This window comes from Temnothorax longispinosus, chromosome 2 (genome assembly GCF_030848805.1).
Source record: "Temnothorax longispinosus isolate EJ_2023e chromosome 2, Tlon_JGU_v1, whole genome shotgun sequence".
Lineage (NCBI taxonomy): Eukaryota > Metazoa > Arthropoda > Insecta > Hymenoptera > Formicidae > Temnothorax > Temnothorax longispinosus.
The window spans coordinates 19,923,485-19,946,104 of NC_092359.1; the positions used below are offsets into that span (position 1 = coordinate 19,923,485).

At 29.6% G+C, this 22,620-nt stretch overlaps 4 protein-coding genes across 13 annotated transcripts; all 4 read right to left on the minus strand.

Moving 5' to 3' along the window:
* Positions 1-197: 197 nt before the first annotated feature.
* On the minus strand, positions 198-4,156 carry LOC139825280 (major facilitator superfamily domain-containing protein 6-like). Of its 3 annotated transcripts, none has more exons than XM_071797877.1 (9): positions 4,001-4,156; positions 2,815-3,113; positions 2,162-2,498; positions 1,752-1,942; positions 1,509-1,645; positions 1,290-1,402; positions 968-1,213; positions 640-786; positions 198-552 (listed from the first exon to the last, which is right to left on the minus strand). In XM_071797877.1, exons 2-9 carry the CDS (start codon positions 2,935-2,937, stop codon positions 494-496), a joined length of 1,353 nt encoding a protein of 450 aa, XP_071653978.1. In that variant the 5' UTR covers positions 2,938-3,113; positions 4,001-4,156; the 3' UTR covers positions 198-493. The 3 variants fall into 3 exon arrangements, with proteins under 3 accessions (XP_071653978.1, XP_071653976.1, XP_071653977.1); XM_071797875.1 differs by having other exon boundaries at positions 3,484-4,153; XM_071797876.1 differs by lacking the exon at positions 4,001-4,156 and adding an exon at positions 3,193-3,464.
* An 839-nt stretch (positions 4,157-4,995) lies between these two features.
* LOC139825279 (major facilitator superfamily domain-containing protein 6-like) lies at positions 4,996-8,808 on the minus strand. Of its 4 annotated transcripts, XM_071797871.1 has the most exons (10): positions 8,659-8,799; positions 8,028-8,205; positions 7,481-7,779; positions 6,824-7,160; positions 6,491-6,681; positions 6,254-6,390; positions 6,034-6,146; positions 5,687-5,932; positions 5,409-5,555; positions 4,999-5,322 (listed from the first exon to the last, which is right to left on the minus strand). In XM_071797871.1, exons 2-10 carry the CDS (start codon positions 8,083-8,085, stop codon positions 5,252-5,254), a joined length of 1,599 nt encoding a protein of 532 aa, XP_071653972.1. In that variant the 5' UTR covers positions 8,086-8,205; positions 8,659-8,799; the 3' UTR covers positions 4,999-5,251. The 4 variants fall into 4 exon arrangements, with proteins under 4 accessions (XP_071653974.1, XP_071653973.1, XP_071653972.1 ...); XM_071797873.1 differs by having other exon boundaries at positions 4,996-5,322; positions 6,824-7,060; positions 8,028-8,808; XM_071797872.1 differs by having other exon boundaries at positions 4,997-5,322; positions 6,350-6,390; positions 8,028-8,808.
* Positions 8,809-9,309: 501 nt separating this feature from the next.
* Positions 9,310-15,960, minus strand: LOC139825277 (major facilitator superfamily domain-containing protein 6-like). The gene is made up of 9 exons (XM_071797869.1): positions 12,524-15,960; positions 12,005-12,303; positions 11,344-11,683; positions 10,994-11,184; positions 10,753-10,889; positions 10,468-10,583; positions 10,118-10,363; positions 9,844-9,990; positions 9,310-9,757 (listed from the first exon to the last, which is right to left on the minus strand). Exons 1-9 carry the CDS (start codon positions 12,579-12,581, stop codon positions 9,687-9,689), a joined length of 1,605 nt encoding a protein of 534 aa, XP_071653970.1. The 5' UTR covers positions 12,582-15,960; the 3' UTR covers positions 9,310-9,686.
* A 348-nt stretch (positions 15,961-16,308) lies between these two features.
* On the minus strand, positions 16,309-20,501 carry LOC139825276 (major facilitator superfamily domain-containing protein 6-like). Of its 5 annotated transcripts, none has more exons than XM_071797865.1 (10): positions 20,348-20,501; positions 19,762-20,266; positions 18,924-19,222; positions 18,263-18,602; positions 17,862-18,052; positions 17,623-17,759; positions 17,400-17,515; positions 17,050-17,295; positions 16,774-16,920; positions 16,309-16,686 (listed from the first exon to the last, which is right to left on the minus strand). In XM_071797865.1, exons 2-10 carry the CDS (start codon positions 19,817-19,819, stop codon positions 16,610-16,612), a joined length of 1,611 nt encoding a protein of 536 aa, XP_071653966.1. In that variant the 5' UTR covers positions 19,820-20,266; positions 20,348-20,501; the 3' UTR covers positions 16,309-16,609. The 5 variants fall into 5 exon arrangements, with proteins under 5 accessions (XP_071653966.1, XP_071653968.1, XP_071653969.1 ...); XM_071797867.1 differs by having other exon boundaries at positions 18,924-19,087; positions 19,154-19,222; positions 19,762-20,492; XM_071797868.1 differs by having other exon boundaries at positions 18,924-19,042; positions 19,154-19,222; positions 19,762-20,491.
* Positions 20,502-22,620: the final 2,119 nt, after the last annotated feature.

Sequence of the window (22,620 nt, forward strand, 5' to 3'; positions counted from 1 at the left end):
ACGACGTATATAAAACTTTCTATTTTAGAACTTGATACGTGATATATTGGCAAATATTAAATGATTCGTTTATGTTAGCTTAACTTTTGCGATATTTTGCTCATAAAATTATTAAATAGTTAAAAAAAATTATAATAAAAATCGAGACTAAGGGATGATGGGTAAAATGGGCCGATTTTGGCTTAAAAAGTGTAATGTAACGAAAATTATACATGTATTTTTTTGGATCGCTGAATATAATTATATTCTTATCTTATAGCATTTTTATTCGTCTAAACCCGTGGAAAAGTGATCAAAATTCGCCATGAAAAGGTCGAAATAAATTACATTTAATAGTAATTTTTAGTAATTACATTTACATAGTAATTACATTTAATAGTAAAGTAAACCTTACTAATTATGGCGATTTATCGTGATTTACATAAAAATATTGTATTATATTTTCTCTTATTATATAAAGAAGAGTAAGAAGATTTATGTCATGTTTTTGCTACTACACAGTGCGTCTATGTGCATCATCCGGTGTTTCCCATTCAACATTGTTGCGTGAATCTACAACAAAAGAAACCTGCTGCTTTTTGACAATATTCTAAAAACAAATTGTTACAATTTGGCTATTAAAATTATTTTGTTCCTTACCTGGTGTTTTATGCTTTATGTATGAAATATAAAAAATAAAATATGTTAATGCAGAAAGTGCTGCAAATGCTGAAAATATTCTCATAGTTATTGTACCGCCAAATGATTTATATGAGACACCTATTATAAAACTACCAACTGCGAACCCTAGGAATATTGTAAAATTTCATTAGCAATATATATATATATGTAATGTTTATATATATATAATATATATATATATATATATATATATATTGCAATTAATATATATGTATATATATATTTGTATGTAATTTTTGTGACAAAATACTCATCGATGAGTGTGCACCTGGGTAAGAGATATTACCGAAACTATCATGCATCCCTTGAACAAGTCCTTGAACAGTAGCTGATGTACCGGGAGGTGTTACTACGTTCGCATAGGCCGATATTGTTGCTAGGCAAAGTGGATACGATGACCCGTGCATGATTAATTCTATCGGAATTATCCACCATGGCATTGGAGCGAGAGATACTAATCCCAACCGTAGCGCGTAGCACACAAAACAGAATACAATGGTGTAACCGTATCCAAGCTTCTTTATTATTTTGCCTAAACAGAATAATGCAATATAATATCTTTTTAGAAAAAATGATTTTAGTTTTGTTATAAAAAGTTACTAATATACCAGAAAAAAAGAGAAATGTTATTTCGCCGAATGTCTGCGCTATTAAAATTAATCCTTCTATCAATTTAATTCTGTTCATATAACCAGTCGCAATAGCGAGATCTTCTAAATACCTATAAGTCAAGTTACATTGATAACTAATTTTATTTCAATACTTTTATAAAATGACAGATAAACTAATACACATATATTGCCGATCCGATAAAGATAAAAGTTTACCAAAACAAATAATTACGCTTGACGGTATGAAGGATACCGGCAAATGCAACAAAACACAAAAATATAACAATAGATTTAGATTTTAAAAGTACAAACACATCCTTCAATATGGTTGTCGATCCTTTTTCAAGTGGCATCTGTAACAAAAATTTATGGTAACATGAGGACATAAAAACAAAATTATATGCATTTATTGGTTTAGTTTATTTTTGAATTTGTAATGCATAAAACACAATCTCTCACCTCTAATTTTATACAACAGATCAAATCGACACTAAGAACTACAAGAACGAGAATAAGCATTGGGGTGTAATTTTGATAAATTCCGTCGTGCGACCATAAGTCCATCACATATCCGGATAAACATGCTGCAACACCGTAACCTATTGTGGCCCATAGTCGCTGTTTGCCAAATTTTGACTGTTTACCTTGTCCTGGAAAGGCAAACTTTATTTTAGAAGTAGTAATTCTCTCTTTGCATAATATTATTGTATAAATTTAATTAATGTATATAATATTATTATATAAATTTAATTAATATATTATTATATAAAGAAACTATAAAACGATTTATTATAATTATTTATTTTATATGGCTAAAACTTTATATTTCGGCAATTAACTCAAAAATTTTTGTTTATAAAGTTACACACCTAGCATACGAAAACAAACTGCATCGCTTATGCTCAAGCAAGTACTAAAACTAGTCTCGCCAAGAGACCACAAGAGGACAAAACTCCAAAAGGTGTTAGATGTATATACACACTGATCTTCGAAATTATTACAAGTAACGTTGCAATAATTATTTGTTACATTTTTTTGGCTCAACGACGTCTCATTGATATTTAATAAGCATGCAGTATCTGGTGAGATAATTGCTCTTTGTTGGTCTGGATAAAAAGACAGTTCCATGGAAAAATTCATATCGTTACATATCCAGCGGCACGTAGTGTCTTTCGTACCATTACACGATGCAATCGCTAATGCATGCTTGAATAAAAATCAAATTAAAAATAAAATTAAATATATTCTCCTTTGACAAGGACTAACAATTAGATTTTATTGACAATGTTCTGTATTATACTTTTGAGCTATTTAGCAAAATTTTTTATTCAAATTATACGTTTAGCATGTTTCTGAAAGTTTTAATTATATTTAAAATATATATTATATATGCAATAAAATTATATGAATTAATACACACATTTATAAGTTTATATAATTTAATATTTTATAAAATGATATAGACGTTTCACATTAACGCTTTATCAAGAATATTCATAAATGCAAGAAAATGGAAACTTACGTTTTCTATATCGCAATTCGATAGAGATACATAAGAAATATTTTGAAAATGCTGATCCAGCAGCATTGGGCCCGGCAATGACGGTAAAAAAAATATCGAGACCTCTGAGCCACTTTGCAGCATGATCAATATTATAAAGATGAATTTTCTCCATTGCGAATAGTCTATGATAAAGCCACATACTATTTTTGTTATCAGGTGTAGTATTGAAAAAACTGTGCCAATGGTACCTATAACTAATGGCGAAACACCAATTTGCTTTCCATAAACTGGAATATATGGATAAGAAACACCAGTACCTGAAATAACATAATGTTTTATTATTAAATAGGATAATAGTAATTAAATAGTATATTATAATCTATTAAAATATATTACACTGTAGTAACATATATTTCGTAATTAATATATTTATATATTCGCGGTACCGATTTTTATATTAAATGTGAAAGTAACTTTTTTGTTTTAAATTCTACTTGAAACTAGATTTTTCGCCCGCGCTTCGCGCTTCGGTCCACTAACGTGACTAACGAATGAGTAGTCGCGGTCAGACAGACAGACATACAGACAGACGTCAGGTACATATCGATTTAAAATTTTATAATCTGCGTGTAAGACAAAGAATATAATATATATATGTCGTCGTATATATTTAATGATTCCACTTACTCGCCGCGAAAAAGAAATAGTGCGCTTTTATACACAGATACTTGTAATTGATCTTCATTATTTGTATTTGTTAGAAAAAACAGATAGTGATAGCTTCTTTTGTAAGTTTTTTGTCTCGCTACAAGACACTCTTACATAGAAATCCAAGATTTGTCGAGAACAGATTTTGAAACTGCCTACCATAAATTATCTCTCAATAGGATATCAATAGGAATATAATGAAATCTGCTAACAGAATATAATGGTAAATAATTGATTGCAGAAATTGAAGCTGCAGAATCTGCCATTTTTCTCGCCAACAGGAGTTCTCCGACATAAGTTTAACATTATGGACATAGATATTATTGGATCTGTTGCGTTATTTCATCAAATCTGCTGTCATTCTGCGGGCAGTTTGCTTACTAACGTATTAACACAATTGACACTTTACGGTAAATTAATAACTTAAGATCCAATAGAATTATTTAAAAGTAGTAACATACGAAATATCTGTAACTACATTATGTAATAAATATACTTTATCTAAAACATGGAACGCTGTGAACATCTTAATGTTTATTTTATTTATATTTTTTGAACTGCGGACTAATATAAAGTACTGGTATAAGTTATTTAGATCCCGTTGATACACATTTAACAAAACGAATGCAACTGCGATAGATAGCGCACTTGTACTGTTGTACGCTGTGCATTGGAACAATTATTTTCAAATTTATTTTCTGATTAAATATCAAGAGTGATAATTGTTGCATATTATCAGACAGGCGACATAAATAATAAGAAATTATAATTTTAATGCACTTATAAGCTTAATAAATTCTTTGACGTCAATAATTTCAATTGTTAAATAAAACATTTTTTTCTACATAAATTAAGAAAAAATTGTAGTTGTACATATGAGCCAATGTAAAATGTTTCAGCAATATGCACATATCATTTTCATTCATTGCATTAAACATTATGCATATTCTTTTTATTATCTACAGAAATTAAATATGTTATAATTATTATGTTCTTGTAAATTTAAAAAGAATTTTCCGACGACGCATATAAAACTTTCCATCTTAGGACTTGATACGTGATATATTGGCAGATATTAAATGATTCGTTCATGTTAGCCTAACTTTTGCGATTTTATGAGCAAAAGCTCATAAAATTATTAAATAATTAAAAAAAAAGAAGCTGCGGAGAAAAATGAAGCAGAGAATAAAAAGCGCAAAGAAAATAATGAGGATGAAAAAAAAAAGAAGAAAAAAATTAAAACAGATTTACATTTTTTATATAATGTACAATTATTTTATTATAAATAATAAATATATTTTAATAGTATTATTTTAAAGATATATTGGTGTTGAATTTTCAAAAATTATTAAATAATTAAAAAAAAATTATAATAAAAATCGAGACTAAAGGACGATGGATAAAATGGGCCGATTTTGGCTTAAGAAGTGTAATGTAACGAAAATTATACATGTATTTTTTTTGGATCGCTGAATATAATTATATTCTTATCTTATAGCATTTTTATTCCTCTAAACCCGTGGAAAAGTGATCAAAATTCGCCATGGAGAGGTCGAAATAAATTACATTTAATAGTAATTTAATATAGTAATTTAATTACAATTTTTCTAAAAATCTATTTTGTATAATATTTGTAGCAAAATTGTATTATGTAGAAACATTACTAATTATGACGATTTATCGTGATTTACGTAAAAATATCGTATTATAATTTCTCTTATTATATAAAGAAGTGTAAGAAGAATTGTCATGTTTCTGCTACTACACAGTGTCTATGTGCATCATCCGGTGTTTCCCATTCAACATTGTTGCGTGAATCTACAACAAAAGAAACCTGCTGCTCTTTGACAATATTCTGAAAAAAATTGTCACAATTTGGCTATTAAAATTATTTTGTTTCTTACCTGGTGTTTTATGCTTTATGTATGAAATATAAAGAATAAAATATGTTAATGCAGAAAGTGCTGCAAATGCTGAAAATATTCTCATAGTTATTGTACCGCCAAATGATTTATATGAGACACCTATTATAAAACAACCAACTGCGAACCCTAGGAATATTGTAATATTTCATTAGCAATAACGTCTATTAATTGCAAAAAATATATATATCATATATATTTCTATGTAATTTTTGTGACAAAATACTCATCGATAAGTCCATCTGTGTAAGTAATCTTACCAAAACTATCATGCATGCCTTGAACAAGTCCTTGAACACTAACTGACGTACCGGGAAGTGTTACTACGTTTGCATAGGCCGATATTGCTGCTATGCAAAGTGCATACGATGACCCGTGCATGATTAATTCTATTGGAATTATCCACCATGGCATTGGAGCGAGAGAGATTAATCCCCATCGAATCGCGTGGCATATAAAGCAAAATATAATAGTGTAACTATATCCAAGCTTCTTTATTATTTTGCCTAAACAAAATAATGCACTATAATATCTTCTTAGAAAAAATGATTTTAGTTATAGTTTTAGTTATTTAGTTACGAATTGTTATAAAAAGTTACTAATATACCAGAAAAAAAGAGATTTGCTATTTCTCCGAATGTCTGCGCTATTAAGATTAATCCTTCTATCAATTTAATTCTGTTCACATAACCAGTCGCAATAGCGAGGTCTTCTAAATACCTATAAGTCAAGTTATATTGATAACTAATTCTATTTCAATTCCTTTTATAAAATGACAGATAAACTAATGCACATATATTGCCGCTCCGATAGAGATAAAAGTTTACCAAAATAAATAGTTACGTTTGACGGTATGAACGATACCGGCAAATGCAACAAAACACAAAATTATAACAATAGATTTAGATTTTAAAAGTACAAACACATCCTTCAATATGGTTGTCGATCCTTTCTCAAGTGGTATCTGTAACAAAAATTTATGGTAACATAAGGACATAAAAACAAAACTACGTTTATTCGTTTAGTTTATTTTTGAATTTGTAATGCATAAAACGCAATCTCACCTCCAATTTTATACAGCAAATCAAATTGACACAAATAAATACGAACGCGAGAATAAGCATTGGGGTGTAATTTTGATAAATTCCGTCGTGCGACCATAAGTCCACCACATATCCGGATAAACATGCTGCAACACCGCAACCTATTGCGGCCCATAATCGCTGTTTGCCAAATTTTGACTGTTTACCTTGTCCTGGGAAAGCAAACTTTATTTTAGAAGTAGTAATTCTCTCTTTGCATAATATTATTATATAAATTTAATTAATATATTATTATATAAGAAACTATAAAACTATTTATTATAATTATTTATTTTTGTTTATAAAGTTACGTACCTAGTATACGAAAACAAACTGCATCGCTTATGCTCAAGCAAGTAATAAAACTAGTCTCGGCAAGAGACCACATGAGGACAAAACTCCAAAAGGTGTTAGATGTATATACACACTGAACTTCGAAATTATTACAAGTAACGTTGCAATAATTATTTGTTACATTTTTTTGACTCAACAACGTCTCATTGATATTTAATAAGCATGCAGTATCTGGTGAGATAATTGCTCTTTGTTGGTCTGGATAAAAAGAGAGTTCCATGGAAAAATTCATATCGTTACATATCCAGCGGCACGTAGTGTCTTTCGTACCATTACACGATGCAATCGCTAATGCATGCTTGAATAAAAATCAAATTAAAAATAAAATTAAACACATTCTCCTTTGACAAGGACTAACAATTAGATTTTATTGACAACGTTCTGTATTATACTTTTGAACTATTCAGCAGAATTTTTTTTTTCAACTTATACGTTTAGCATGTTTCTGAAAGTTTTAATTATATTTAAAGTACATATTATATATACAATAAAATTATATAAATTAATACACACATTTATAAGTTTATATAATTTAATATTTTATAAAATGATATTATAAACGTTTCACATTAACGCTTTATCAAGAATATTCATAAATGCAAGAAAATGGAAACTTACGTTTTCCATATCGCAATTCGATAGAGATACATAAGAAATATTTTGAAAATGATGATCCAGCAGCATTGGGCCCGGCAATGACGGTAAAAAAAATATCGAAACATAAGAGCAACTTGATACTATAGTCAATATTATAAAGATGAATTTTTTCCATTGCGAATAGTCGATGATAAAGCCACATACTGGGTTCGTTATCAGGTGCAGTATTGAAAAAAATGTGCCAATGGTACCTATAACTAATGGCGAAACACCAATTTGCTTTCCATAAACTGGAATATATGGATAAGAAACAGCACAACCTATAATATTAGAATGTTTATAATATTAAATAGGACAATAGTAATTAAATAGTATAATATAATGTATTAAAATATATTACACTGTAGTAAGATGTATTTCGTAATTAACACATTTATATATTCGTTTTTTATATTAAATGTGAAAGTAATTTTTTTGTCTTAAATTCTACTTTAAATTTAAATCTTTATAATCTACGTGTAAGACAAAGGATGTCGTCGCGGCGTATATATTTAATGATTATACTTACTCGCCACGAAAAAGAAATAATGCGCTTTTATACACAGATGCTTATAATTGATCTTCATGATTTTTATTTGTTAGAAAAAACAAATAGTGGTAGCTTCTCTTGTAAGTTTTTTGTCTCGCTACAAGACACTCTTATACATAGAAATCCAAGATTTGTCGCGAACAGATTTTGAAACTGCCTAACTATAAATTATCTCTATAATTATCTCTCAATAGAATATTAAGAGGAATATAATAGAATCTGCTAACAGAATATAATGGTAAATTGACTGCAGAAATTGAAACTGCAGAATCTGCTATTTTTCTCGCCAACAGGAGTTCTCCGACATAAGTTAAACATTATGGACATAGATATTATCGGATCTGTTGGATTATTTTAGCAAATCTGCTGTCATTCTGCGAGCAGTTTGCTTACTAACGTATTAACACAATTGACATTTTACGGTAAATTAATAATTTAAAACCCAATAGAATTATTTAAAAATAGTAACATACGAAATATCTGTAACTACATTATGTAATAGTGATATATTAGAAACGCATATCTATCCCTAAAATGTACATTATACAGTTTTAGTCGGACAAAGAGAAAAGCTGAGAAGATAAGAGACAACTAAACCAAATAAATATACTTTATTTAAAATATGGAACCCTGTGAACATCTTAATGTTCATTTTATTTATATTTTTTGAACTGCAGACTAATATAAAGTACTGGTATAAGTTATTTAGATCCCGTTAATACACATTTGACAAAACGAATGCAACTGCGATAGTTAGCGCACTTTGTACTGTTGTACGCTATGCATTGGAATGATTATTTTCAAAATTATTTTCTGATCTAAATATCAAGAGTGATAATCGTTGCATATTATCAGACAAGCTACATAAATAGAAAAATTATAATTTCAATGCACTTATAAGCTTAATAAATTTTTTGACGTCAATAATTTCAATTGTTAAATAAAAGATTTTTTTCTACATAAATTAAAAAACTTATAGTTATACATATGAGCCAATGTAAAATGTTTCAGCAATATGCACATATCATTTTTATTCAATGCATAAAACATTATATGCCTATTCTTTTTATTATTTATAAAAATTTAATATGTTATAATTATTATGTTCTTGTAAATTTAAATATAATTTTTCGACAACGCATATAAAACTTTTCATCTTAGGACTTGATACTTGATAAATTGGCAAATATTAAATGATTTGTTCATGTTAGCTTAACTTTTGCGATATTTTGCTCATAAAATTATTAAATAATTAAAAAAAATTCTAATAAAAATCGAGACTAAAAGACGATGGGTAAAATGGGCCGATTTTGGCTTAAAAAGTGTAATATAACGAAAATTATACATGTATTTTTTTTGGATCGCTGAATATAATTATATTCTTATCTTATAGCATTTTTATTTGTCTAAACCCGTGGAAAAGTGATCAAAATTCGCCATGAAAAGGTCGAAATAAATTACATTTAATAGTAATTTAATATAGTAATTTAATTACAATTTTTCTAAAAATCTGTCGCATAATATTTGTAGCAAAATTGTATTATGTAGAAACATTACTAATTATGATTTACGTGATTTACGTAAAAATATTGTATTATAATTTCTCTTATTATATAAAGAAGAGTAAGAAGATTTATGTCATGTTTCTGCTACTACACAGTGTCTATGTGCATCATCCGGTGTTTCCCACTCAACATTGTTGCGCGAATCTACAACAAAAGAGACTTGCTGTTCTTTGACAATATTCTAAAAAAAATTGTCACAATTTGGCTATTAAAATTATTTTGTTCCTTACCTGGTGTTTTACGCTTTATGTATGAAACATAAAAAATAAAATATGTTAATGCAGAAAGTGCTGCAAATGCTGAAAATATTCTCATAGTTATTGTACCGCCAAATGATTTATATGAGACACCTATTATAAAACTACCAACTGCGAATCCTAGGAATATTGTAACATTTCATTAGCAATAACGTCTATTAATTGCAAAAAATATATATCATATATTTGTATGTAATTTTTGTGACAAAATACTCATCGATGAGTGCACCTGGGTAAGTGATATTACCGAAACTATCATGCATGCTTTGAACAAGTCCTTGAACAGTAGCTGATGTACCGGGAGGTGTTACTACGTTCGCATAGGCCGATATTGTTGCTATGCAAAGTGCAGAAGATGGCCCGTGCATGATTAATTCTATCGGAATTATCCACCATGGCATTGGAGCGAGAGATATTAATCCCAACCGCAGCGCGTAGCACACAAAACAGAATACAATGGTGTAACCGTATCCAAGCTTCTTTATTATTTTGCCTAGACAGAATAATGCAATATAACATTTTTTTAGAAAAAATGATTTTAGTTATAGTTTTAGTTATTATTTAGTTACAAATTGTTATAAGAAGTTACTAATATACCAGAAAAAAAGAGAAATGCTATTTCGCCACCGAATGTCTCCGCTATTAAGGTTAATCCTTCTATCAATTTAATTCTGTTCATATAACCAGTCGCAATAGCGAGATCTTCTAAATACCTATAAGTCAAGTTTATACATTGATAACTAATATTCTTGCAATTCCTACATTTTATGAAGTGACAGATAAACGAATACACGTACATATATATATATATATATATATATATATATATATGTATGTATGTATATAAGTATTGCCGCCGCGATGATGAGAATGAAAGTTTACCAAAACAAATAGTTACGCTTGATGACACTAAGGACACCGGCAAATGCGACAAAACACAAAAATATAACAATAGATTTAAATTTTAAAAGTATAAACACATCCTTCAATATGGTTATCGATCCTTTTTCAAGTGGCATCTGTAACAAGAATTTATGACAACATGAGGACATAAATAGAAAACTATGTGCTATTATTACTTTAGTTTATTTCTGAATTTGTAATGCATAAAACGCAATCTTACCTCCAATTTTATACAGCAGATCAAATTGGCACAAGTAAATACGAGCGCGAGAATAAGCATTGGGGTGTAATTTTTATAAATTCCGTTTTGCGACCATGAGTCCACCACATATCCGGATATACATGCTGCAACACCGTAACCCATTGTGGCCCATAGTCGCTGTTTGCCAAATTTTGACTGTTTACCTTGTCCTGGGAAGGCAAGCTTTATTTTAGAAATAATAAGTCTACTTTAAATAATATTATTATTTATTATATAAGACACTATTTATTATAATAATTTATTTTATATGGCTAAAATTTTATATGTCGGCAATTAACTCTAAAATTTATGTTTATATAGTTACATACCTAGTATATGAAAACAAATTCCATCGCTTATGCTTATAGAAGTAAAATAAGTTGTCTCGGCAAGAGACCACAAGAGGACAAAACTCCAAAAAGTGCTAGATGTATATACACACTGATCTTCGAAATTGGCACACGTAACGTTGCAATTATAATTATTTGTCACATTTTTTTGGCTCAATGACGTCTCATTGACATTTAATAAGCATGCAGTATCTGGTGAGATAATTGCTCTCTTTTGGTCTGGGTAAAAAGACAATCCCATAGAAGAGTTCATATCGTTACATATCCAGCGACACGTAGTGTCTTTCGTACCATTACACGATACAATCGCTAATGCATGCTTGAATAAAAGTCAAATTACAAATGAAATTAAACATATTCTTCGTTGACAAGCACTAACAATTAGATTTTATTGACGATGTTCTGTATTATACTTTTTTGGACTATTTAGCAAAATTTTTATTTAAATTATACGTTGTTTCAGAAAGTTTTAAATTATATTTAAAATATATATTATACACACAATAAAATTATATAATAAATTATTTATATTCTAAATTTATATAAATTAATATTTTATCAAATAATATTATAGACGTTTTACTATTAACGTTTTATCAAATTTAAGGAAATTCACAAATCCGAGAAAATGGAAACTTACATTTTCCATATCGCAAGTCGATAGAGATGCATAAGAAATATTTTGAAAATGCTGATCCAGCAACGTTGGGCCCGGCAATGACGGTAAAAAGAATATCGAAACATAAGAGCAACTTGATAGCGCATTTAATGCTATAAAGATCAATTTTCTCCATTGCGAATAGTCTATGATAAAGCCACATACTGGTTTCGTTATCAGATGCAGTATTGAAAAAAATGTGCCGATAGTACCTATAACTATTGGCGAAACACCAATTTGCTTTCCATAAACTGGAATATATGGAACAGATACACCACCACCTACAATAATATAATGTTATTATTAAGTATACATATAATGTAATGTATTTAAAATGCATTGTATTTTTTAATTGACGTTTATATGTTCCATGGTACAGATTTGTATATTAGATATAAAAATAATTTTTTTGTTTTGAATTCTACTTTAAATTTAAAATTTTATAATCTGTGCATGTAAGAAAGAAGATATAATTATATGTATTTAATAATTTATACTTACTCGCCATGAAAAAGAAGTAATGTGCCTTTATACAAAGATGTCTGTAATTGATCTTCATGATTTATATTTGTGAGAAAAAATAAATTGTGATATCTTCGTCAAATTTATGTCTCGCTACTTTGCACTCTTATATAGAAATTTCAGGTAGACAAATCTATCGAGAACAGATTTTGAAACTGCTTGCACAGCCGACATTCTATCGACATTTGTAGCAAGCAGTTTCAAAATCTGTACTCGATAGATTTGTCGGCAGAAATATTACAAAATATAATAGCAAATTGATTGAAAAATCTGCCGTTTCTCTTGCCAGCAGTGTCTTTCGCCAAAATACGTATTTATAGACACAGATATTACAAAATTGGTTGTAATATTTAAGCAAATTCTGTTGTTATACTGCGAACAGTTTGTTAGGAACGCTAACAATAGTAACAATTCCCAAAGAGCGCGAATGCGCGTATAACATGCTTTTAATGCGCGTACAATTGCATTGGTTTCAAAACCATATTAATTGTGTGTTCAAAATACGCGCATTCAAATGCGTAATTAATGCAAATTGAGCAGCATTCAATTTATAAATGACAAGTTTTATAAAATATTTAAATGAGTAGCTTCTGATTTATTATAAAACATTTTATTTAAGTTTTTAAATTTTATATAAATTGAATTTTAAATAAATGACATTTGTCATGTCAAAAATAAAGATATTCTCTAAATAAGAATATTCTTTTCTTCTGTAATAGCTGTACTGGAAATAACCTCACAGCAATGGTTAAAAGCTCGACACGAAGAAAAATTCCAATATAGTATACGGAGTTCACTAGTTGTCCGATCAATGAGCGTAGGTGCACTTTTTGGTATGCTCTTCCATAATAGAATGCATTAAATGCACATATAATGCGAGACGCATTGGCATATACGTTCCTTGGAAATTAACACTTTACAGCGAATTGATAATTTAAGATATATATATATAATACAATAGAGTTTAAAAATGATCACATACAAAACTTTTGTAACTACATCACAGAAAAAGGAGCATCGAGCCGCAACTATATGGAAGTGTTGTAAAATTCTATGTTAAGGCAACAAATTGACAAACGTTTCGGACCCTTATGGGCCCGTTCTCTTACCGCCGAGTAATTTGTAAGTCATTTTTAACTTTACACATCGCAGCACGAAAATGTCGATCCGGCGAAATAATTTTCAACAGAAAGAAACAAACTCAGGTGTACGTATTCTTATATTTGATTATTATTCCTTCTACAAATCCGCTGAATTAATTTTGACTAAATCACAATTGTTACAGTATGGTCCACTTCGGAATCAACGGTTGTTGCATTAACTGTAGTTGCGTTAATTTTAGTGTAAGAGTATGTAACGTGTAAACTATTTTGAAATTTGGACATAATTGTTATTTGACACTGAAGATGGGCTGAAGATGGGAACACTTCCATCTGCTCCTTTTTCTGTGATTTTTGTTTAATCTTATGAGCCTTTTGATATATATTTTTGTAACTACATTATGTAATAGTAATGTATAAACGTATATTTCTTTCTAAAATAAACATTATACAGTTTGGATCGGACAAAGAGAAAATCTGATAATATAAGAAACAAAAGTATACCAAATGAATACATAATAAGAGGATGGACACCCTTTATATCTGAAATATGGAGCGCTGTAAATGCCTTAATGTTTATTTGATTCACATTTTTTGAACTATTGACATTTAATACCAAAATTATTAAGGTATCAAAATTTAGATCCTGTGAATGAATATACACACTTGACGAAACGAATGTAACTGCAATTGTTGTCGACCGTGTACTGTTATGCGCTGCGGCTTGAGAAAAAATTGTTTTTAAAATATATTTTTAAATACAGAGTGTGATAAGCGCTGCGTAAAATATTTATTTTCAACGACATAAAATTTATGTTATTATGACTGTCATAAATAATAAAAAAAATTTAATTTCAATACATTTAGGATCTAATAAATTCTTTGATGTTAATAGTTTGAATTATTACATAAGATATTCTTAGTCATATGAACTTATAATAATAATATATTTGTAAGCATTAAGAAAGACGTCTCAACAATATGTCATTTTCAGTCCTTACATAAACCCTTGCATAAACCATTATATGCGTACGTCTATTATTATCTGCAAAAATAAATTGTGTTACAATTACTATGTTCTCGTGAATTTAAAAACTTTTCTGACAACGCGACGTATATAACGTTTTCCATTGTTATATATATGATGAATTTTGTAAGTACTAAATGATCCATTAACATATTAATTCAATTTTTGAGATTTTGCTTGTGAAATTATCAAATAATTATAGAAAATAAAATTGTAGTAAGAATTAAGATTAAATTTGGTTTATCCATGCATACACCTATATCAGATTGTGCAAATTATATGTAGAATTTTAATAAATTAGTAAGATATTTAATCCTTTAGATCAAGGCCAATAATTATCAAGTCAGAGCGATATCTTATATGTGTCCTTCTGTATTTATTGCCAAAACATAACAATTGCGGAAAAAAACAGTCGTCCTCGCGCGGAAAAAAGTTCTGAGGCCGTCGTGTGAATTAGTTGCAAATCTTGTTCAGGCTTAAGACGCATTTGTTATATTATAATTATATACATAAAAAATATAATAAATACTGCACACTACATCTTTTTGGGGACTCACCCGAGATCGAATAGAATAGAATTGGAAGATGTGTGTTGCGAGATATCGGAGAGAATATGTTGCGAGGTTTTGACACTGCGGGTGACGATTGCGACGACAACGGCGGCGATAGTGATAAGAGTGAACAACGACAATTGATAGATATATTGGCTTCTTTCTCATGCGTATGGAGAATGCTTGTATAAAATATATGTCATTTGGCATGCCTGATGATGACTAATCAATATCTTCAAGTTCTTCGAATTTTTTCGAAGTTCCATTTGGCATATGTAATATTCTCCGTCAGTCTTCCAGAGATTTGTCAATGAAGTTTTCAGAGATTTAGTAAAACCGAATGTTATTTCAATTTATACGAATGATTTAATTGTCCAAATACGAGAGTGAACGGATTGGAAAATTTCGAAATTGTTTTGGAAACCACTAGCCAAGCCGGATTGATGATCAATTGGAAAAAGCATCATTTTCTGCAGCAAAAGGTCGAATTTCTCGGATATATCGAACGCGGAACCATACGATCGTTTGAATGAAAAACTGAAGCCATCATGTATTTCCCTAAACCGCGAGATGTGTGACAAGTGCAGGTCTTTTTAGGTTTAAGCGGCAATTTTTGAAAGATTTTGAAGCCAACTCTACGCTATTCTCTTATTAACAGAGTTTTATCTAAAAGCTCTGTTAATATTACGAATAGCCGCAGTAGCATTATTCTTCAATTTGAATTCATGTAAGAAAATTTCGTATAAGAAAATTATATAAATTTCACTAGAATTCATGCCTAATTATTTTGAACTTTAAAAAAAACGCGTTTTTAAAACATTTATAAATATGATAACTAGAATAATAAACGTAACTATAATAAGCGATTAAATTGTACATATGAGATTATGTTATAGAAATAATAGAACTGAAACCAATATTTTCAATTAGCGGAAATTCAACATTTCATATGTGCATTAACCTAATATTTTATACCACGTATGTGTTTTGAGCTATCGCAACACATGTTTTTGTAGTAATATTCGCGAAAGATATAATATAATACTACAAGATTGCGTTGAAATTACAGTTTTTTTTAAGAATCTGTTGTGTATAATAATCGTTATAAAATTGTATTTTGTAGAAACGTTACAAATTATCGCAATTTATTGTGATTTACAAAAGAATATTACATTATATATTTTTATGCAACACGTGCATGGAAAGTGCCCCATTACGCACGCTACGCGTGCGTGATAGACCACTTTCCAGGCACTTGCAACATAAAATAGGGTGTGTAAGCCGTGTGTAAAGATGAAAATTCCCGGGTGCGGAGTTTACGCACGAGCCGAATTCATCTTACCTCACTTGTTACACAAATAACTATTTAATGTACATACAAAAAAGATTAGAAAGATGTTTCTGCCGTTACACAATCTTTTCGTGCATCATCCGGATTTTTCCATTCAACATTATTGCGTGAATCTACAGTAAAAAAAAATCTGACACTCTTCGATAACATTTTGAAAAAATTTGTCACAATCCGGCTATTAAAGTCATTTGATTTCTTACCTGGCGTTTTATGTTTTAAATATAAAACATGAAAAATAAAATATGTTAATGCAGAAAATGCTGCAAATGCTGAAAATATTCTCATAGTTATTGTACCGCCAAATGATTTATATGAGACACCTATTATAAAACAACCAACTGCGAACCCTAGGAATATTGTAACATTTCATTAGCAATAACGTCTATTAATTGCAAAAAATATATATATCATATATTTGTATGTAATTTTTATGACAAAATACTCATTGATAAGTGCACCTGTGTAAGTAATCTTACCGAAACTATCATGCATGCCTTGAACAAGTCCTTGAACAGTAGCTGATGTACTGGGAGGTGTTACTACATTCGCATAGGCCGATATTGTTGCTAGGCAAAGTGGATACGATGGCCCGTGCATGATTAATTCTATCGGAATTATCCACCATGGCATTGGAGCGAGAGATATTAATCCCCACCGAATCGCGTAGCATATAAAGTAAAATATAATAGTGTAACTATATCCAAGCTTCTTTATTATTTTGCCTAAACAGAATAATGCAATATAATATCTTTTTAGAAAAAAACGATTTTAGTTATAGTTTTAGTTATTTAGTTACAAGTTGTTACAAAAAGTTATACTAATATACCAGAAAAAAAGAGAATTGCTATTTCGCCACCGAATGTCTCCGCTATTAGGATTAATCCTTCTATCAATTTAATTCTGTTCATATAACCAGTCGCAATAGCGAGATCTTCTAAATACCTATAAGTCAAGTTACATTGATAACTAATTTTATTTCAATTCCTTTTATAAAATGACAGATAAACTAATACACATATATTGCCCATCCGATAGAGATGAAAGTTTACCAAAACAAATAGTTAATCTCGACGCTATGAAGGATACCGGCAAATGCAACAAAACACAAAAATATAACAATAGATTTAGATTTTAAAAGTATAAATACATCCTTCAATATGGTTGTCGATCCTTTTTTAAGTGGCATCTGTAACAAAAATTTATGCATGAGGACATAAAAACAAAACTATATGCATTTATTGGTTTAGTTTATTTTTGAATTTGTAATGCATAAAACACAATCTCTCACCTCCAATTTTATACAGCAGATCAAATTGGCACAAGTAAATACGAGCACGAAAATAAGGATTGGGGTGTAATTTTGATAAATTCCGTCGTGCGACCATAAGTCCATCATATATCCGGAAAAACATGCTCCAACACCGAAACCTATTGTGATCCATAGTCGCTGTTTGCCAAATTTTGACTCTTTACCTTGGCCTGGAAAAGCAAACTTTATTTTAGAAATAGTAATTCTCTCTTTGCATAATATTATTGTATAAATTTAATTAATGTATATAATATTATTATATAAACTTAATTAATATATTATTATATAAAAAACTATTTATTACAATAATTTATTTTATACGGCTAAAACTTTATATTTCGGCAATTAACTTAAAAATTTTTGTTTATAAAGTTACACACCTAGTATATGAAAACAAATTGCATCGCCTATGCTCAAGCAAGTCATGGTACTAGTCTGGGCAAGAGACCACAAGAGGACAAAACTCCAAAAGGTGTTAGATGTATATACACACTGATCTTCGAAATTATTACAAGTAACGTTGCAGTAATAATTATTTGTTACATTCTTTTGGCTCAACGACGTCTCATTGACATTTAATAAGCATGCAGTATCTGGTGAGATAATTGCTCTTTGTTGGTCTGGATAAAAAGACAATTCCATGGAAAAATTCATATCGTTACATATCCAGCGGCACGTAGTGTCTTTCGTACCATTACACGATGCAATCGCTAATGCATGCTTGAATAAAAATCAAATTAAAAATAAAATTAAACATATTCTCCTTTGACAAGCACTAACAATTAGATTGTATTGAGGATGTCCTGTACTATACTTTTGGACTATTCAGCAAAATTTTTTATTCAAATTATACGTTTAGCATGTTTCTGAAAGTTTTAATTATATTTAAAATATATATTATATGTACAATAAAATTATATGAATTAATACACACATTTATAAGTTTATATAATTTAATATTTTATAAAATGATATTATAGGCGTTTCTCACAGTAACGCTTTATCAAAAATATTCATAAATGTAAGAAAATGGAAACTTACGTTTTCCATATCGCAATTCGATAAAGATACATAAGAAATATTTTGAAAATGCTGATCCAGCAGCATTGGGCCCAACAATGACGGTAAAAAGAATATCGAAACATAAGAGCAACTTGATGCTATAATCAATATTATAAAGATGAATTTTCTCCATTGCGAATAGTCTATAATAAAGCCCCATACTAGGTTCGTTATTAAGTTCAGTATTGAAATAAATGTGCCAATGGTACCTATAACTAATGGCGAAACACCAATTTGCTTTCCATAAACTGGAATATATCGATAAGAAACAGCAACACCTATAATAATAATGTTATATTATTAAAATAGAATAATAGTAATTAAATAGTATAATATATAATGTATTAAAATATATTACACTGTAGTAACATGTATTTCGTAATTAACATATTTATATATTTGTGCACGAAGAAAATTTTATGTTAAATTTTACTATGCTGCCGCACCAACTGCGGACCATCAATACGCCCAAGTTTAAATGCTATAGTCTTGTGTAAAATTACTATGTCTATAGCATTTAGTGATACGATTATAGCATTATTATAGCATTGAATGCTATGATTGTAGCATTAAATGCTATAGACATAGTAATTTTACACAAGACTATAGCATTTAAACTTGGGGCGTCTTGATGGTCCGCAGTTGGTGCGGCAGCATAGTAAAATTTAACATAAAATTTTCTCCGTGTGGTACCGATTTTTATATTAAATGTGAAAGTAATTTTTTTTTTGTTTTAAATTCAACTTTAAATTTAAAATTTTATAATCTGCGTGTAAGACAAAGGATGTCGTCGTATATATTTAATGATTATACTTACTCGCCGCGAAAAAGAAATTGTGCGCTTTTATACACAGATACTTGTAATTGATCTTCATGATTTGTATTTGTTAGAAAAAACAGACAAGAGATAGCTTCTCTTGTAACTTTTTTGTCTCGCTACACAAGACACTCTTACATAGAAATCCAAGATTTGTCGAGAACAGATTTTGAAACTACCTACCATAAATTATCTCTCAATAGGATAACAATAGGAATATAATGGTAAATAATTGATTGCAGAAATTGAAGCTGCAGAATCTGCCATTTTTCTCGCCAACAGAAGTTCTCCGACATAAGTTTAACATTATGGACATAGATATTATCGGATCTGTTATTGTATTACTTCAGCAAATCTGCTGTCATTCTGCGGGCAGTTTGCTTGACACTTTACGGTAAATTAATAATTTAAGACCCAATAGAATTATTTAAAAATAGTAACATACGAAATATCTGTAACTACATTATGTAATAGTGATATATTAGAAACGCATATCTATCAATCCCTAAAATGTACATTATACAGTTTTAGTCGGACGAAGAGAAAAGCTGAGAAGATAAGAGACAACTAAACCAAATAAATATACTTTATCTAAAATATGGAACCCTGTGAACATCTTAATGTTTATTTTATTTATATTTTTCGAACTGCAGACTAATATAAAGTACTGGTATAAGTTATTTAGATCCCGTTGATACACACTTGACAAAACGAATGCAACTGCGATAGTTAGCGCACTTTGTACTGTTGTACGCTATGCATTGAAACGATTATTTTCAAAATTATTTTCTTATCTAAATATCAAGAGTGATAATCGTTGCATATTATCAGACAGGCGACATAAATAATAAGAAATTATAATTTCAATGCTCTTATAAGCTTAATAAATTCTTTGACGTCAATAATTTCAATTGTTAAATAAAACATTTTTTTCTACATAAATTAAAAAACTTATAGTTATACATATGAGCCAATGTAAAATGTTTCAGCAATATGCACATATCATTTTCATTCACTGCATAAAACATTATATGCCTATTATTTTTATCATCTACAAAAATTCAATATGTTATAATTATTATGTTCTTGTAAATTTAAATATAATTTTTCGACAACGCATATAAAACTTTCCATCTTAGGACTTGATACGTGATATACGTGGCAATTATTAAATGGTTTGTTCGTGTTAGCTTAACTTTTGCGATATTTTGCTTATGTAATTATCAAATAATTATAGAAAATAAAAATCTAATGAAAATCAAGACTAAATTTTTGTATTTGCGGTAACTTCCGCTAAGGATGCGATAATGCTGGAAATTTACACATAGATTACGATTTTGTACACAAGTCAAGAGTCTTGCGCGGGATTGTAATAAATCGTGTAAAGTAGGCAATAAATCTTACCATAATTACGAAGATTGCTTCTGTAGACATGAAATATAATAGAATTATAAAAGAAGGACAGAATGGTGTGTTTCGTGTATCGCAACATCAGTTGAAGAAATATAATAACATTAACCTAAGGTGTATACACATTGAGGTCTCCAAAACCCTATAGAGAAAGTTTGAAACTGTACCACTGGCAGAACAAATAAATAGGGAGGATCGTTTTGTAAAAGAAGTTTCAAGTATCTTCATTACGTATAGTGACTGCCGAATTAATCAATTGTTTATTGGTTTGGCAACAATTAACACTTAAAATAAGATATAGGGGTCTTTCAAACCCCAGTTGATATTTAGTGCAACTTTCTTTTATAAGTAATTTCAAGACGATGCATAATAATATATTATTATATTATATATTATTATATTTTTGCGTAAGTATCGTATTCGTAAATTTCAGCTCTTCTCGGGTGATCGCTACGACGCATGAATCTCTGCAAATAAAGCGCTTCTGTGCGCAGATAACAAATTTGAACGCCGCGGAGATAAAATCTTATCTCGGTGCACAACTCTAATTGTGACTCATCCGCGTATAACCATGTTGCCACTGCTCCGCCTATCAATGTTATAATCCTGTCAATCCTTATTACACGCAGCGATTTTATAATATTCGCGTCTAATTTACGTTAATAACGTTAATAACAAATTATATGAAAGAGAAGATCAAGAGCGATGAGAACCAATCGTGATTGTATTACTAATGAGTAATTATGACTCACTTGCACGTACGTTTCGATCGAACGTTAAAGTATATAAATTATCCAGTTAAAAAGATACGCGGGAGAAGATAAGGCAAATAAATTATACTTCTCGTCAGCCATAAACGAATTGATCGCGAAGCACTAATAAGCGACTCTTTCGCGAGAAGTTCTCTATGACGTCAGATCTTTCTCTTACATTTGAGATATAGCGAGCATTATTTGAAGTTAATCATATATATAATGATAAATCAATTTACCATCTAATACCTGTAAATCTACTTTTATGTGTTCTTTAACAACGCGATAATGAGAAACGTGCTGTACGCGCTCGTTGTTCCGATCGCTAATTGAAGCTAATTGAGTTTCTTCCTAGAAAACGTCTGGAACGCGTATGTCTCAAGAACAGACGTTACAAAAGAAGCTGAAAACGGAAGATAATCGTCCGGTAACTTTTCGAAAATGCGATTTTAACGCGACTTGAAAAATACTTCGGCAACATTTCTAATTCCATAAAACCCGTGTCAGACCGCGGATTGGGATTGAGATTGGATTAAAATTTAATTAATTAGAATAGAGAAAACTCTGATCTCAAGTTTAGTGAACTTTGCATTGATTGGTCAGGTTTCAGTACAATCTCGATTCGTAGTCTGTTACGGGCTTTAGAACTCATCGGAATGTGTGTTTCCCTTGTTACAACCGCAAGCAATTCCATATT